Source organism: Eptesicus fuscus, chromosome 13, assembly GCF_027574615.1.
Source record: "Eptesicus fuscus isolate TK198812 chromosome 13, DD_ASM_mEF_20220401, whole genome shotgun sequence".
Lineage (NCBI taxonomy): Eukaryota > Metazoa > Chordata > Mammalia > Chiroptera > Vespertilionidae > Eptesicus > Eptesicus fuscus.
The window spans coordinates 8732141-8749674 of record NC_072485.1 but is presented as its reverse complement, the minus strand read 5'-3'; the positions used below and the strand labels follow the sequence as shown (position 1 = coordinate 8749674).

The 17534-nt window shown below is 37.5% G+C and overlaps 1 protein-coding gene across 2 annotated transcripts in view; it reads right to left on the bottom strand.

Moving 5' to 3' along the window:
* The window catches only part of DYNC2H1 (dynein cytoplasmic 2 heavy chain 1), a 328866-nt gene that overhangs the window by 57033 nt on the left and 254299 nt on the right, over positions 1-17534 (bottom strand). For both annotated transcript variants that reach the window (XM_028158576.2, XM_008150183.3), the window contains one exon: positions 7119-7328. In XM_028158576.2, the coding sequence (XP_028014377.2) occupies positions 7119-7328 (210 nt within the window). The remainder of the gene's footprint in view (positions 1-7118; positions 7329-17534) is intronic.

Genomic DNA, 17534 nt, shown 5'->3' with positions numbered 1-17534 from the left:
ATGCTTTTTCTTCTGAGCCAAACTGGCTAGGGCCACATGGCACAATTTAGATAATTGCTGTCACCTCAATGGAAAATGGTCAGAGATTCCCTACATCCAGGCCTTTTTCACCCTTCAGTCCCCACCCTCTCTCTGTCAGTCCTGCTCTACCCATCAGATTCTTCTCCTTCACACAAAACATCATACCCCTAACATTTCTGATTCTGAATCTACTTTTGACCCAGCAGACCACAGACCTACACCTTCTTACACATACCCTCCCTCACCTGATATAGATTCTGAAAACCCAGACCCTTCTAACTAGCAACCACCTTCTCCCCCGGCCCCTGAGAGCCCAAATCCCGAGAACAAGAGCTCCAATACAGACTTTTCCCCACCTAACACTCGATCTCAGGCCACCCTAAGACTGGCTTCCTCAACAGCCACTTCTATTCCCACGCCCATTCTACCCCTGAGGGAAGTAGCAGGAACTGAGCGTATTGTCTGGGTACACATCCCATTTTCCATGTCCAACCTTGCACAGATTGAGAGACATCTTGGGTCTTTATCCAACAACCTGACCACGTTTACCAAGGAATTTGAGTACCTGACCCAGTCCTATGACCTGACCTGGCATGACATCTATGACATCCTGTCCTCCTCTCTCACCCCAGAGGAGAAAGAACACATCGGGCTAGCAGCTCAGGACCATGCCCATGGCCTCCATGGACAGGACAAGGTGGCCAACCCAGTTGGTGCTGAAGCGGTACCCCAAACTGACCTGAATTGGGACTATCAGGACAATTCTCCATGGCACCAGCTCTGTAGCCATATAATCACCTGTCTCATTGCCGGACTCAAAAAGGCTGCCCATAAGGCGGTCAACAATGAAAAACAATAAAATCACTCAGAGCCCCAACAAAAACCCAGCTCTCTTCCTCTCCCGCCTCACAGAGGCCTTATAGAAATTTATCACCTTAGACCCCACCTTACTAGAGGGAACCCTTCTTCTGAACATCCATTGTCTATCCCAATCAGTCCCGGACATATGCCATAAACTTTGAAAAACAGACACAGGTGTGCAAACCCCCCCTCAAAAGACCTGGTTAACCTGGCCTTTAAATCTTTAATGATAGAGAAGAGGAGACCCAAATCAAAAACAAAAGCGAGATCAGCTAAGGCTGGTGCCCAGATGGAGGCCTTTCAGCTCCTAGCCACCGCTCCCATGAACCCCAAATGAAGTGCTGGTCCTCCAACCAAGGGTAAGTCAGGGGCTAAGCCTCCTCTGGGCCCATGCTTCAAATGCAACAAGGAAGGACACTGAGCCAAGTCCTGCTCAAACCTGAGATCCCCACCTAGTCCCTGCCCAAGGTGCAGAAGGGAAGGCCACTGGAAATCAGACTGTAGTCTGGCCCCTCCAGGTTGGACCTCAGCCAGTCCAGCAAGGTCACCCTCTGGATCCAGTTTGGAGCTCCCAGACCTCCGGGGACTGGCCACTGTAGACAAGGCCCCAAAGACTTACATCACCAGGACAGAGCCTCGGGTAATGATTGTGCTGGCAGGTACGCCAATCTCTTTTTCTTTTTAAAAATAATTCTTTATTGTTGAAAATATTACATGTCCCCTTTTTCCCCAATTCCCCCCTCCATCCACCCCCACCACCTGCCCCAGGCCTTCAGCACCCTATTGTCTGTGTCCATGGGTTATGCATATATGCATACAAGGTCTTTGTTTGATTACCTTCCACCCACCCACCCTTCCCCACCTTCCCCCCGAGATTCCACACTCTGTTCCATGCTGCTGTGTCTCTGGATCCACTCAGTTCATCATTTTATTTTGTTAATTAGATTCCACATATGAGTGAGATCATGTGATGCTTGTCTTTCTCTGACTGACTTATTTCACTTAGCACGGTACTCTCTAGGTCCCTTCATGCTGTCTCAAAGGGTAAGACATTCTTCTTTTTTACAGCTATAGAGTATTCCATGGTATAAATGTACCACAGCTTTTTTATCCACTTAGCTATTGATGAGCACCTGGGCTGTTCCCAAATCTCAGCTATTGTAAATTGTGGTTCTATGAACATAGGAGTGCATACATTCTTTCTGATTGGTTTTTCAGGTTTGTTTGTTTTTTTAATATATTTTATTGATTTTTTACAGAGAGGAAGAGAGAGGGATAGAGAGTTAGAAACATCGATGAGAGAGAAACATCGATCAGCTGCCTCTTGCACACCCCCTACTGGGGATGTGCCCGCAACCAAGGTACATGCCCTTGACCGGAATCGAACCTGAGACCCTTGAGTCCGCAGGCCGAAGCTCTATCCACTGAGCAAAACCGGTTTCGGCAGGTTTCTTAGTATATAGCCCTAGAAATGGGATCACTGGGTCAAATGGCATTTCCCTATTTAATTTTTTGAGGAAACTCCATAATGCTTTCCCTAATGGCTGCACCAGTCTGCATTCCCACCAGCAGTGTACTGGGATTCTCTTTTCTCCACACATGTCAGACACAGTAAAGAAAATATCAGGTACTGAACTACTTCCTAAATTACATTAATTCATATCAGAAAATATCGAACTTGTCACATTCAAATTTAACAAAACATAAAACTTTTATGATAAAATAAATGGGACAGCACTGGATTCACAGTTTTTGGTAAAACTCATTAGAAAGTGAAATGCCAGAAACTATTTTACTGATACTGTCTTAGTTAAAGTCAGCCTAATCTCATTTGAGTTTCCCCAAACACCCTGAAATATTTCCAAAGACACTATCTATGATATAATGGAAATGTGCTTTACAAAACACATTTTTCATTTTTTGAAAGAAATTTAACAAATTCATTTTCATGCAAATTATAAAAATGTTTAAAAAATAATATTTCAGAGGCTGCATTTCTTAATTCAAAGTGTAATACATAATTTAATAAATTTATAATGATATTGTCTACATTTTACAAAAGGCTTTTTCACAGCAAAAGAAACCATCAACAAAACAACAAGAAAGCCCACTGCATGGGAGAACATATTTGCCAATGTTATTACCGATAAGGGTTTAATCTCCAACATTTATAGGGAACTCATACAACTTAACAAAAGGAAGATAACCCAGTCAAAAAATGGGTAACAGACCTAATAGATACTTTTCGAAAGAAGACAGAAGGAAGGCCAAGAGACATATGAAAACATGCTCAAAGTCACTAATCATCTGAGAGATGCAAATCAAAATGACAATGTGGTATACCATCTCACACCTGTCAGATGGCTATCATCAACAAATCAACAAAAGACAAGTGCTGGCGAGGATGCTGAGAAAAAGGAACCCTCCTGCACTGCTGGTGGGAATGCAGACTGGTGCAGCCACTGTGGAGAACAGTTTGGAGTTTCCTCAAAAAACTAAAAATAGAACTCCTATTTGACCCAGTGATCCCACTTCTAGGAATATATCCCAAGGAACTAGAAACACCAATCAGAAAGGACATATGCACCCCTATGTTCATAGTGGCACAATTTACCATAGCTAAGATTTGGAAACAGCCTAAGTGCCCATCAGCAGATGAGTGGATTAGAAAACTGTGGTACATCTACACAATGGAATACTACACTGTGGTAAAAAAAGAAGGAGTTCTTACCATTTGCAACAGCATGGATGGAACTGGAGAGCATTATGCTAAGTGAAATAAGCCAGTCAGAGGAAGATAAATATCACATGATCTCACTCATTTATGGAATATAATGAACAACATAACCTGATGAACAAAAACAGATCCAGAGACAGAGAAATATTGATCAGACCATCAAACCTCAGAGGGAAGGTAGGGGAGGGTGGAGGGTAAGGGGAGAGATCAACCAAAGGACTTGTATGCATGCATATAAGCCTAACCAATGGACACAGACAACAGGGGGTGAGGGCATGAGTTGGGGGGTGGGAGAGTAATGGGGAAATAAGGACACATATGTAACACCTTAATCACTAAAGAAATTTTAAAAAAAGAAAGAAGTCATTAGATCCTATTGCTATGCCAAATATGGAAATACTTAACAGATTTTAAAGGGTCAAGGGAAGAGGAAGAAATGTTATAAAGACTTAAACATCCATGACCTCTTTCTAAAATATCCTTTGGCTTAATCAAGAAAAGTTTTTCTTATAACAAAGCCCATTTAGTTCTTTGGTATCTTTCAATATGATTTACTGTAAGACACATTATATTACAATCATAGAAAATTAAATTATTCATTTTTTCAAATGCTTGTGTTAAAGGTAACCCAGAATGATTGACAGCAGAAGTGAAACAACAACAACAAAAAAGTTTTGCCAATTACCTTTTATTTCTTCATTAATATCTTACAGAACCCTCTTGAACTACTCTATTCCATGCCCTAACCACCTGTTGAGATGAACAGAGTAACATATATGGTGTCCCTACATCTATAAAATCATTTTGCACAATACTACCAGACGAATACTCTAAGAGCTATTCTTTACACAATAAAATTCCCCAATGTAACAATAACAAAAACAGCTAACAGTTGTAGGGTCCTGGCCATCTGTCAGCACCTTCCTCATAATTTAATTCTCACAACAGTCCCATGAGGTGGGTACCTTTACTATTCTAATTTACAAATGAAAAAAGTAAAGGTAGAGAGGTTTAAGGGACCTGCACAAAGTCACACAGCTACTAAGTGCTAGAACAGGATTCAAACAGCAGACCTATTTTCGAGGCCACATTCATAATCATTTTGCTACTTTATTTCTACATAAAAACATTCTTATTGCCTACAGCATTTAATCCACTCTTTTCTTTGGCATTAAACACCTCAAAATCTAATTTAACTTGAATTTTACTATACTTCACTGTATATCATATTCTTATATTATTGTTATTCTCCTAAATTATTCTATACCAAACAATTTACCCTTATAAAGCACTAGTTCACTTTTAAGAAACAGACTCTCATGAGTATTTTCCTTTGATATAAATTTAAATAATTTACATTTATTATGGTAACAGACCTGCCTTGGTTCAAATCCTGACTCTGCAACCATTCTTTGTGTGAGTCTGGCTATGTTGTTTACCTCAGGTTTCTCACAATAAAATTGGGATAACAGTAGTACCATCTAGTAGTTTTATTAATGGTGATTACATTAGTTAATGTAAAGTTCCTCAAAGTCTCAGAATGCTTTCCCACTGGTTTCTTCAGTGTATCAAAGAGCTTTCATGACTGATACTATGCCTACTTTCAAATTAAAAACAGAGTAGTCATAATTAGTAGTATAATACAGTATAACAATCCTACCTAATAAAATAGTAATATGCAAATTGACCGCACCTTTGCTACACCCAAGCCATGCCCACCAGCCAAAGCCACGCCCACCAGCCAATCAGGGCGGGTATGCAAATTACCCAACAAAGATGGCGGTTAATTTGCATACGCTGAGGGAGGGAGGAGTGAAGACTGAAGACAACTTAGAAGGAAGAGGAAGGAAAAGCAGAAAGCAAGGTGGCTGCCAGAGGGAAAGCCTGGGCAGGTTGGAGCGGGGCGGAGCGGGGCGGGCAGCAGCGGCCCGAGGGTGCAGGCACGGCGGCCATAACAGCGGCAGCAGTGGCAGCACACGCGGCCGCAGCGGCCACTTGCAGGATTCTTCCTGCAAATGGGCTACTAGTATTTTATAATCACAGTTGATTAATAGCAATAGTAATCTATATACAGAGGAAAAACTATTTAATAATGCAAAGCTGATTTTATTTCAAGGTAAAAGAAAAAGGAAAATAAGGTTGTTAGAGTAGGTCTTTTTGTATATATGGAAAATAATTGGATATTGTGAGGGACTGATAGTTTTATACCCCAAAATTCTTATGTTGAAGCCCCAGTCCCTGATATATTTGGAAATGAGGTTTTTCAAGGGTAATTAAGTCGTAGGGTGGAACTCTCATGATGGGATTAGTGTGCTCACAAGAAGAGACAGGAGAGAGCTTGTTCCTCTTTCCTTTCTGCTCCGTGAGGACACAGCAAGAAGACGGCCTTCAGCAAACCAGGAAGCAGGCCTCGCCAGGCACTAGATGTGCTGGCAGCTTGATCTTGGATTTCCCAGCTTCCAGAACTATGAGTAATAAACTTTTGTTGTTTAGGCCACCCAATCTATGGTAATTTGTTATAGCAGTCCAAACTAAGAAAGAAAACTTTTTTATATTAATGAGAAGGTAAAGGCTATATTTTGTATTTAAACAGAGAAGGTCTGTCAGGTTGACTATCAGAGGTTTCTCTATATTGAAGTAAACAGGAGAAAACACACAACTGTTTTCTTTCTAGATTCCTATAGAGCCCTAGTGAAATCTCTAGATGCCAAATTCTGTGGAGTTATGTTCTCCAAATGGCTAAAGTCAATCTACTACATAGATTTTGTTTCTATCCAACAAATCTGAAATACGTAGATTTTACATTTAAAATGGCCCAAATATTCAGCAAGAGACATGATGATTTCCTTTTTTTTTTTTTTTTTCTGCTAAAAGTAGCCTGATTTCCTAAAAGTAGCCCAATTTTCTACTGGGTAACCATCTTTCCCTTTCTTGCAGTGTATGTGCTACAGATGAAGCTGAATCCATCCTCAGCTCCTGGGAGAGGCATTTGGCTAAGCCCTAGCCAGTGAGACCTGTGCACACCCTGCCGCCAGAATCAGTATGGGACTAGACATAAAACATAAGGCACACAGTTTGGATCAAAGCAAATACCAAGATTTTTGCTTGAGTTATGAGGAAACAGATGCTCTTTTTGTTCACATGGAGCTCAGAAGACATAAGACTCAGGCTGCTAGAATCCATCATGTACTCTATAGAGGACCTGCCCCAAAGTGAAATCAACATGGAGGAGACAGACACACACACTATGACTAGATAGGTAGATATATAATACAAGCTGAGATCCTAAAGACAATTTTAAGTTCCTTCATTAAGGTGACTTAATGACAGTTTCCTTGGATTCTTCAATTACATGAGCCAATTAATTCCAACGTGGCTTCAGCTAGTTTAACTTGGTATGCTGTTACTATTAACTATGAGACATCTGACAAATATGCACATGATGGAAGGGTGATTTATAAATTAATGAAGTAAAAACACATACTTAGGATTGGCTTACCTTTTGGTTTAATAAAGCGCTTGCCAATTTCTGTACTTCTGAACTCAGTAAGGTCGTTCCTCTGATGACTTTGCTGAGAGCGGCAAGAGACTGGTGAACACTTTGTACTAAGCGAATGGCATTAAATTGTTCAAGAACGATGAATGATAATATTGGAGATCCTTGTCGATCATTAGGAGGAGACACTTTCTGATGAATCAGGTTTGAATTCTAAAAGAATAATATATTTATTGAGAAGTAACATAAATCATTCATATATTAAAATATGTAAAACATTAAAACCTTTTGTTCTTCTAACCTGTTTTGAAATACTTATTTTATGAATGGCCACGTTTATGAAATCTGTAAATACACAGAAAGGGAATTCTGACATTCACCAATGTTTAAGTGGTAAGGGAGTGGGAACTGAGAATAGGGGATGGGAATTTAGAAAGAAGAACTATATTGAGAAGCAGTAGTCAATACAGTAGAAAAAGTGAAAAGAATGACACCCTATAAAACAACAAAAAGAGAGCAAAATAGCTACACTCCCACTCTACTACTATAAAGAGAGCAGAATAATGGCTTTGAAATAAAATGTAAATGGACATTTAATCTGAAAATTATCAGTATACTGGGTGGGCAAAGTAGGCTTACAGTTGTGAGTATACAAACAGCTGATTCTTGTATTATTATGTATTAATTATTATATTATTTATATTATAAATGTAAACCTACTTTTTGCCCTACCCTGTATATACTGGAAAACCACACTAAAGATCTTGTACTCAAGACCAATATATATATATATATGTATTTATTTTTATATGTACACATTAACAGAAGCTCTGATACATGGAATGTCTAGGGCCTCTCAAATAAAAAACAAAACTCAAAGAATTCAATGGGACCTGTGCACATCCTGCCCCCAGAATCAGTTATTAATAAACAGTGGTTAAGAGGGGAAATATCTTCTTTAATAGTTTTCTAAAACTGTCAAAGAACTGACAAGAGGTAAAACTGCAAAGTCCTGTTCTCTTTCCTACTATCCATTACCCTGATTTTCTCTATAGACTGCTAACAATCCTAGTTAAGGATCCCTTCTCTTTGTTCTAATAGTTGTCACATTCATATTTTCTATGAGAGCACTGTATCTTTTTAACATGATAAATACTTTAATAATACTGTATGATGATCTATTATGGCTTCTGTCGTTAAATAAATCATCATTAAATAAACTTTATTGGTATAAGATCATTTGTAAAGGCAGAGTTTTAGGCTATGAGCTCAAATTTAGGCATTTTTATTTCTATTACTGCTATATTTAAAATATTAATGCTGCTAAAATAATTTTTGAGACACACATAAATATACATGAATGTACACATTAAAGTAAATGGCGGTAAACTTAAAATTGAATCTAAAAGAAAATAAAAGTATATTATCAAAATTTGTCAATGTTATCACCGATAAGGGTTTAATCTCCAACATTTATAGGGAACTCATACAACTTAACAAAAGAAAGATAAACAATCCAATCAAAAAATGGGCAATGGACCTAAATAAATACTTTTCGAAAGAAGACAGAAGGAAGGCCAAGAGACATATGAAAACATACTCAAAGTCACTAATCATCTGAGAGATGCAAATCAAAATGACAATCCATCTCACACCTGTCCGATGGCTATCATCAACAAATGAACAAACGACAAGTGCTGGCGAGGATGTGGAGAAAAAGGAACCCTCCTGCACTGCTGGTGGGAATGCAGACTGGTGCAGCCACTGTGGAGAACAGTATGGAGTTTCCTCAAAAAACTAAAAATGGAACTCCCATTTGACCCAGTGATCCCACTTCTAGGAATATATCCCAAGGAACTAGAAACACCAATCAGAAAGGATATATGCACCCCTATGTTCATAGCAGCACAATTCACCATAGCTAAGACTTGGAAACAGCCTAAGTGCCCATCAATGATGAGTGGATTAGAAAACTGTGGTACATCTACACAATGGAATACTACACTGTGATAAAAAAAGAAGGAGTTCTTACCATTTGCAACAGCATGGATGGAACTGGAGAGCATTATGCTAAGTGAAATAAGCCAGTCAGAGAAAGACAAATATCACATAATCTCACTTATTTATGGAATATAATGAACAACATAAACTGATGAACAAAAACAGATCCAGAGACAGAGAAGCATCGATCAGATGTCAAACCTCAGGGAGAAGGTAGGAGAGGGTGGGGTAAGGGGGAGAGATCAACCAAAGGATTTGTATGCATGCATATAAGCCTAACCAATGGACACAGACACCAGGGAGGTGAGGGCATGAGTTGGGAGGGGGGTGTGGAGGGGGCAATGGGGCAATAAGGACACATATGTAACACCTTAATCAATAAAGAAAAAAATTAACTAGATTACCCTTTAGGTTGAAATTGAATTCCATCTATTTGAACCTGAGCATGCAATAAATAATACTTAACACATCACCAAATTAAATCAACTAAGTAATAAAACTGACATAAAATTTGTCCATAATCCCTTATATTAAAACATCTCTGGAACTGAATATGTGGTGTCTAAATATTTATTGATCTTGGGCTAAGTAGATTAGCAAATAATAATTTAGTTTATCTAAAAGGTTTTGTGGATTTTTATCCATTATATTAGGCTGATGTGACTAATTTGCACTGTCTGCACTGTTATTTTATAGAACACCCAAACTTAAATGATTTAAGCAAGGTTCTATTTATCTGTAATCCAAAAAAAAAAAGTACTAAACTTTTTAAGAAGTTTATTTAGGAGAGTAATGATCAACATAAACTGATGAACGAAAATAGACCCAGAAACATAGAAACATAGACTGTCAAACCTCAGAGGGAAGGCAGGGGAGGCTGGATGGGAGAGGGAAGAGATCAACTGATGAACTCATATGCATATGCATAACCCATATACTGACAATAGGGTGCTGAGGCTTGGAGGGGAGGGAGATGGGAGAGGACAATGGGGGGAAATCGGGACATATGTAATACTTTCAACAATATTTATTAAAAAAATAAAAATTAAGAACTAGAGAATACTTAAAATTCAAATAAGAGTTCAAGTAAGCCCTGATGGTCTAGGACAGTGGTCGGCAAACTCATTATTCAACAGAGCCAAATATCAACAGTACAACGATTAAAATTTCTTTTGAGAGCCAAATTTTTTAAACTTAAACTTCTTCGAATGCCACTTCTTCAAAATAGACTCGCCCAGGCCGTGGTATTTTGTGGAAGAGCCACACTCAAGGGGCCAAAGAGCCGCATGTGGCTCGCGAGCCACAGTTTGCCGACCACGGGTCCAGGATGTGTGTAGTAAGTGTAAAATAGAAGCTGGATTTCAAAGACTTAAGAAAAAAGGGAGTAAAATATCAAATTAATATTTTTATATTAATTACATGCCGAAATGCTAATATTCAGGATATATCAGGTTAAATAAAATGTATTAAAATTAACTCCAACTCTTCCTTTGAACTTATTTCAATGAAGCTATTAGAACCCTGAAGATGACATATAGGGCTCCCTTCTGTTTCCCATCATATTTCTCCTGCACAGTGGTCTGGAGACTATCAAGTAAAGGGCCGTAAGTTCAGCAATAACAAAGGAACAGAGTAAAAACACCATTCAGCTGAGTCTCAAAAAGTGAATGACTTATGAAAGATGACAAAGAAATGTAAAGAAAAAATGAAAAAGTAAGCAAGCTATAGTATAACCTGGGATAACTTATAAATGGAAAAAATATAACACAGAAGACAGCAAAATATATTACAATATTTTAAAAACATAATCCACTTCCTAAAGACCTTCACAAATTTTTAATAAAAATAATGTAAAATAACCCTAAATATAAAAATAAATGTAGATATTATACATATTCTAAAAGGATGAAGTATAGAGAAGATTCATAGCAGTAGTAACATGTTAGTGTTATATAATTTTAAGACAAAAATATTAAAGTAAGTATTATTTATAATTCAAATATGGCTAAAAGCATCACGAGTAAATTAGAACATCTAAACTGTATGATTTTTGGTGGAACTACTGAGGCAGAACAGTCATATCTTTAGTCAACTGATTTAAGAAAAGCTTTTTTTTTTTTAATGAGTAAATACAGTCGACTAAATCATGTACTTTTTTTAAATATACTTTTACTGATTTCAGAGAGGAAAGGAGAGGGAGAGAGAGATAGAAACATCAATGATGAGAGAGAATCATTGATCGGCTGCCTCCTGCATGCCCCCTAATGGGGATCGAGCCCACAACCCAGGCATGTGCTGGAACTGAGCCCAGGACCCTTCAGTTCCAAGGCTGACGCTCTATCCACTGAGCCAAACCAGCTAGGGCTGAAGCATGTACTTTTGAAGGATGGCTTTAACATTTTAAAGTTCATCTTGTCATTAAAAAGCTAAGAGTATTCAGAGAAAATCTTATCTATGAAGCGGCTAGAGGAAAAGGTTATAGGATATTTTAAAACTTAACTTTTATGCAAAGAGTATCTAATTTGGTGTGATTTAGGTGTGAACCCAGAATTTCTGTGTTTTTACTGAAATAGTTTTCTAAGTGGGATGTTAGACAAGTAAAATGGATGACACATGGAAGTAGTTATATTTATATACATAATTAGATCTTTTAGAAAATGGTTCTCAGAAAGAATTTTTGTCATGAAAGGAAATTCAAGCAAGAACGAGATGAGAGGTTAGCAAGTTTTTCAGTAAAGCTGCATACAGTAAATATGTCGGGCTTTGTGCGCCATAAGGTCTCCGGCATAACTACTCAACTCTGCTGTTACAGTGCAATCTCTTTCCTAATAAGTCTCTGGAGTGGAAACAGCCTTTCCTAATTCTTAGTCCATAAAGTTCAGGTGGAATTTACTCAACTGAACTCCAGAAACTAGTGTGTAACTTAAAGCATTCCATTTTCCTAACCACAGAGACTGACTCAAGGAAGGGTACGTCATGAGTAAAATAATGAATGTAGGGGTTGACAAAGAGAAAAATATAAAAAGAAATTCATTATACAGCACTGGAGATTGCTAGGATGTCAATTCATTACTCTAACAAAATGCAATAGAATTTTGTGACAATAAAGACAGGATCTCTATGAAAAACAGTGCCAACAGACAGAAGAGTATGGCATATGTATATATACATACATGTATACATATGTGCACAAATACATATATACATAGATGTAGTATATCAGTTTCAGTAAATGAGCTCTTTCAAAATATTTATAATAATTATATGTATTAAACATATAATATACAGTATATGTAACTGGGTCCTGATTACATCCTTTCAAGTTCCTTGGAACAAGCTGTGACTAAAACCAATTTAACACTTTTTCAGTTATGTGAGCCATTAAGTGCCCTTTTTAGGCCTAAGCCAGTCTGAACTGGGTTTTCCAATCACTTGGAATCTAAAGAGACCTGATTAATTTAAGTTTAACTGACTCCTGTCCCAGGTATTCATAATAAGAATGGTCAAAATTTTGACATATTTGTATTAAACTATGTCTATCCAGAAGTGGATTTCTGACACAACTGTGGGAAAAAGAGGGCAGGGAAGGGAATAAAAAAAGTAAAGAAAATACTACGAGTTTGGTGAGTTCAAAGAGTTGAAAGATCTATATAGAATTTCTGGAAGCCCATTCCCCAGGACAGCTGGCTGCTTTATGGTCTTGTTTTATTGTCCAAAAACCAGTTAGTAGCAAACAAACAGAACTTAGATCTAAACCTGGTAATAACTATTCCTTTTCATACCAAATTATCAGGTGGGTCAAAGGAAACCAAAGCATCGTGTTTTAACACTCATTTTATTTTGTTTAGTTCCAATTAAAGGCATTTTATTTAAAGCAGAGGTCAACCAGGAGAAGTGTGTGCTAATTACCCAATAAACTGTTTAAGTCACAAATGTTGACAACCTAAAATAGAAGGCAAAATGCTGGTGACTAGTAGACAAAGGAAAGCCAAGGCTGTGAAAGACTGAGGAAGGGAGTATGCTGAGTTGATGTACGGAAAATGACATTGAAGCTATTATTACATCTTTCTAAAAGAAAAACCGAGAGGAAGCTAGCAAGTGAATAGAAAGAAGCTTTTGTTTAAAATGTATATTATCGGTTATTGTTATATGCCTTGAGAATTTCATAGCTTTTATTTAATATACTGTAATATTGATTAACACCAAACCCAGTACTTACCCCTAGAGAGAGAAGTATACGCCTCTCAGACATCACTGTCAAGAGGACCTTTAGTTTTGTCTGTATCCCGTTTCTTTGACACAAAGCCATTATTCATATATAACTTGGGTATGTGAAACAAAATGGCAATTTTTTTGAACACTAGATGATTAATATTAAAATGGCATATTACTAAGACTACATTTATTTCTAGGTAAGTATATTTAATAGGCTATCTGCTCCGTAAGTTGTCCAGAGGAATGATGCTGCTGTTCTGTGAGGCTACCATAAAAGAGGTAACTTAGTAAAAGACGAGATTATAACATAGTCTCATATTAAAAGATCTAATGCTGTCCATAATATTTACAATGCTTAATTTTGTTATGTGAATTTCACCTCATTTAAAATAAAAGTCATAAGTAAAATAATGAATGTAGGGGTTGACAAAGAGAAAAAATATAAAAAGAAATTCATTATACAGCACTGGAGATTGCTAGGATGCCAATTCATTACTCTAGAAATTGATTTTTAAAATTAAGCATTTATCCTGACTTTCTGCTATGAATTTTACTTCATGGTAAATTCATAGTCCTGGTGAAGGTGGGACAGCTCTTCTAAATAAAACTTGAGCAAAAAATTTCAGAAGAAATTGGGGAATTAGAAGTTTTGACACCTTATTTTAAAAAATCAATTAAAACTATCAGGTGGAAGATTGATAGGGAAATTTACATTGAGAAGGTGAATGTCCCCATTAGAAATCACTGATCAATTAGCATCATGCAAAGTGAGATGAACAATCATATGTGCCTCTTTTTTTAAAATATATTTTTATTGATTTCAGAGAGGAAGGGAGAGGGAGAGAGAAATAAAAACATCACTGATCTGCTGCCCCCTGGGTGCCCCCTACCGGGGATCAAACCCACAACCCAGGTATGTGTCCTTGACCAGAATCGAATCTGGGACCCTTCAGTCCGCAGGCTGACACTCTATCCACCGAGCTAGGGCATATGTGCCTCGTGATATGATATAGTATAAAGAACTCAGCTTCACCTATGAAGTACTCATGTAAACAAACAATCTTAACATACTCAGCCTTCAGAATTAATTTCAAACCTGTAGCAATCTGTGAGGCAGGAGAGCAAGCAACACAACAGCCAATGAAGCACTTCAGCTAAAATCAGAATATTAGTCATTACAGCAAAGACATATGCCATGATTTCTTCAACTAGCCAGCATGTGATTTAAAATCCATGATATAAGAAAGGGAAAGGAATTCTAGACTTAGAGAGATATAACATTCATACGCAGTATGTACCAGTTGTTTGGATCTGAGTTCAACTGAACTATTAAAATATAGTTGTAGACAGGAAATTTGTACATGGACTTGTATTAAATTAAGGAATTATTGCTTCTTTAGTAAAGTGTGTTAATAACATGGTAGTTATAGAAGATGAAAATTCTTTATTAGGATGCATACTGAAGTATCTAGGAGTGAAATGACATGGTCTATACAATTTGCTTTGAAATGCATTGAAAATGAAAGCTGTGCTGAGTATTATCCTTTCCACCTCCAGTTTTCTCTAGGTCTTCTCTACTTAGCTCTGTAACCAGAGGCTGATCTTGTTGTTTTGTAATAAAGGACCCTTCTCCTCTGGAGTCCTTTAGTTCAACCAGAGGCAAGGGAGCATTTACTATTCTGAGCCATTTACTTCTGGGCTCCCTCCCTGCTAGGCTACAGGATGGCACTGTCCCTCTCCTAGTCCACAACCCCAGCTGCAGCAGCTCTTGTCAGGCAGCCCCTCCAACAGCTCTTGTTTGATTAACTACCAGTTCAGGAACAGAAGTCTTAGACGTTCACTGCTGTTGCTAATCCTAAAATGCTTCACTGTCCCTTGTTAACTTCCTTCACCCTGTCCATTCCTGTGTAAACTGTCCCTGCATTAAATCCTCTCCCATGACAAACAACAAAATATTAAAGAAGATAAAGTCACAATGAAATTTTTAGTAACTTGGCAATACTAAAAACATACATATAAAAATTTGTGGGATACAGTTAAAATGATAATATGGCTTTCAGTGCTTAAAGGGAAAAAAGGGAGGGGTTTACTGAATCAAACAAATCAAGAGACAGAACATTACAAAAAGAAAAAGAAAAATCAAAGGAAGTATAAATGAAAAGGCACACCCTATTCTTAGAGATAGTATGCCTCAGCTCCAATCAACCCAGCTTTCTATCCTTTTTGTGTGTCTAGTTCTCCTTTTCCAGCTGATGTCCTGTAGGTTCTGCCAAATAGGATTTCTAGAGAACAGAAAGCAGGAGCAGGAACAAAGGAACTATGTCCTTCTGTGGGAACCCTATTCAGAGTACGCCGGATGTTCAAGGCCAAGTTGCCAAGGCCAACTTACCATAAGCAGGTCCAAAAGCCAGGACACAGCGATTGTACTGTATGCACTGTGCAGGCGTGCCTGTCTGTAGCCCAAGCATTGATGTCACTATTTTGGCAAGAAGCCTCTTTGTCTAAGTTGGTATAAAGTGTGTTATTGGCCAGCCAGTGCATGGCTGCTTGGTTGGGCTACTTTGTATAGCCCTATGTTGGAGGCTGCTGCTATATGTAGGGCTGCTGTGTATGTAATGGCTCCTATGTTTGCTGTAACTACTTTGTGTGGCTGCCTGCTTTATGGACTGCTTTGTCTGATGGCTCCTTGTTAGCAATGGCTACTTGGACTACAATAAAGACTCTTATATATCCATGACTTCTCTACCTTCTCCGTCTAATACCCTGTGTCCAAGGAGGTCCAGTTCCTGGCAGAGAAGGACCTGTTGGCATAGTCCAGCAGGATCAAGGAGTAAGTACTCCCACAAGCGGCGCAGTGAGCAGGGTCAAGGAAGAACCTACTCCAACACCTTCCTATTAGCTTTGATTCTTCTCAGTATCTTTCTAGCTTCAGCTCTTAACCCCTGGCAGCAGTTGGTTCCATCTCTTAATAAATCTAGCATCTCTATCATAGTGCCTAGCAGGCACATTATATTAGATATTTGATGAATGAATGAGTAAATGAACAAATAAAAGAATGCCGACTCCTTTTTTACCCAAGGGAAAGCTAAGAAAAAGTTAGTGATTCAGCTAAGGTCCTTTATTTACTTAATGGGAAGTACTTAGAACCTAGATGACTATTATATACTTTTCATAAAATTTTTTTTATTTCTTTTCATTGCTTAAATGTAATTATTCTTTTAAGTTTACCTAATAATTAATCATAACCTGGTCGCAATTATTAAAAAATGGGAATTTGGCATTAAGTTGTTTCACTTGAAACATTTACATGCATAAATTTCAAAACTCTCCCAAGTAAGAGAATTCCTATACCTAATTACCATATATTAACTTGCCTAGCTTAAAATATATAACTCTTATGGAAATTATTATGCAAGTTATAAATTAGTACTAAAGTAACATGGAGCGAAAAGTGAGTAACAAGATGCTGGCACTTTATTTGGCCAATATTAGTTTAGCGGATCTAGGAAATTCCAGAAGGAAATAGCATCTGGAAGTCCTCACAGACAGAAACTACAGTGGTCTGTTTATATAACACTGAGATCTGCTTCACTATGGAAAAGGCTTAGAAATAAGGTTCTATGTGGATCCATGCAGTGATAAAAATATTTTCTTTAGGAAAATTAATGTGATAATGATATGAAATATGATTTGGAGGAAGTTTACAGGGTGTCCCCCAAAATGTGTACACTTTGAATGATTATAAAGTCAGTGTTTATGAACATACAGTTCATTTTCAAAATTTAAAAGAATCTACAAAAATGAGTAATTGTTTTTGTCAATGCCTGTTTTCAAACAGATGACTAGGCACTGCTGATAACTTGAAGCAATGGAATCACAAACATCAAGAATCATTCTATTCAGTATTTGTGTGCCCTCAATTCATTGACTGTTGCCAGTTTTATACTGTAAACTTTATCTTTTATATATCCCCATAAAAAAAGGCTAGTAGCACTTTAGGATAAGTTTTCTTTGTTCCAAGCTTAATCTGGCTTCATCCATTGTTTCAAATTAGTTAAACCTGAAAAGGAGTGAAAATTAAGTGAATTATCAGCTGTTAAAGGGTGTATACATGTTTTTGGGACATCCTATATGTTAGAAGGAAAGTCAAATTCAGAATTTTCTTCAATAATCCACATGAGAAATAATTAAAACCTAAATTAT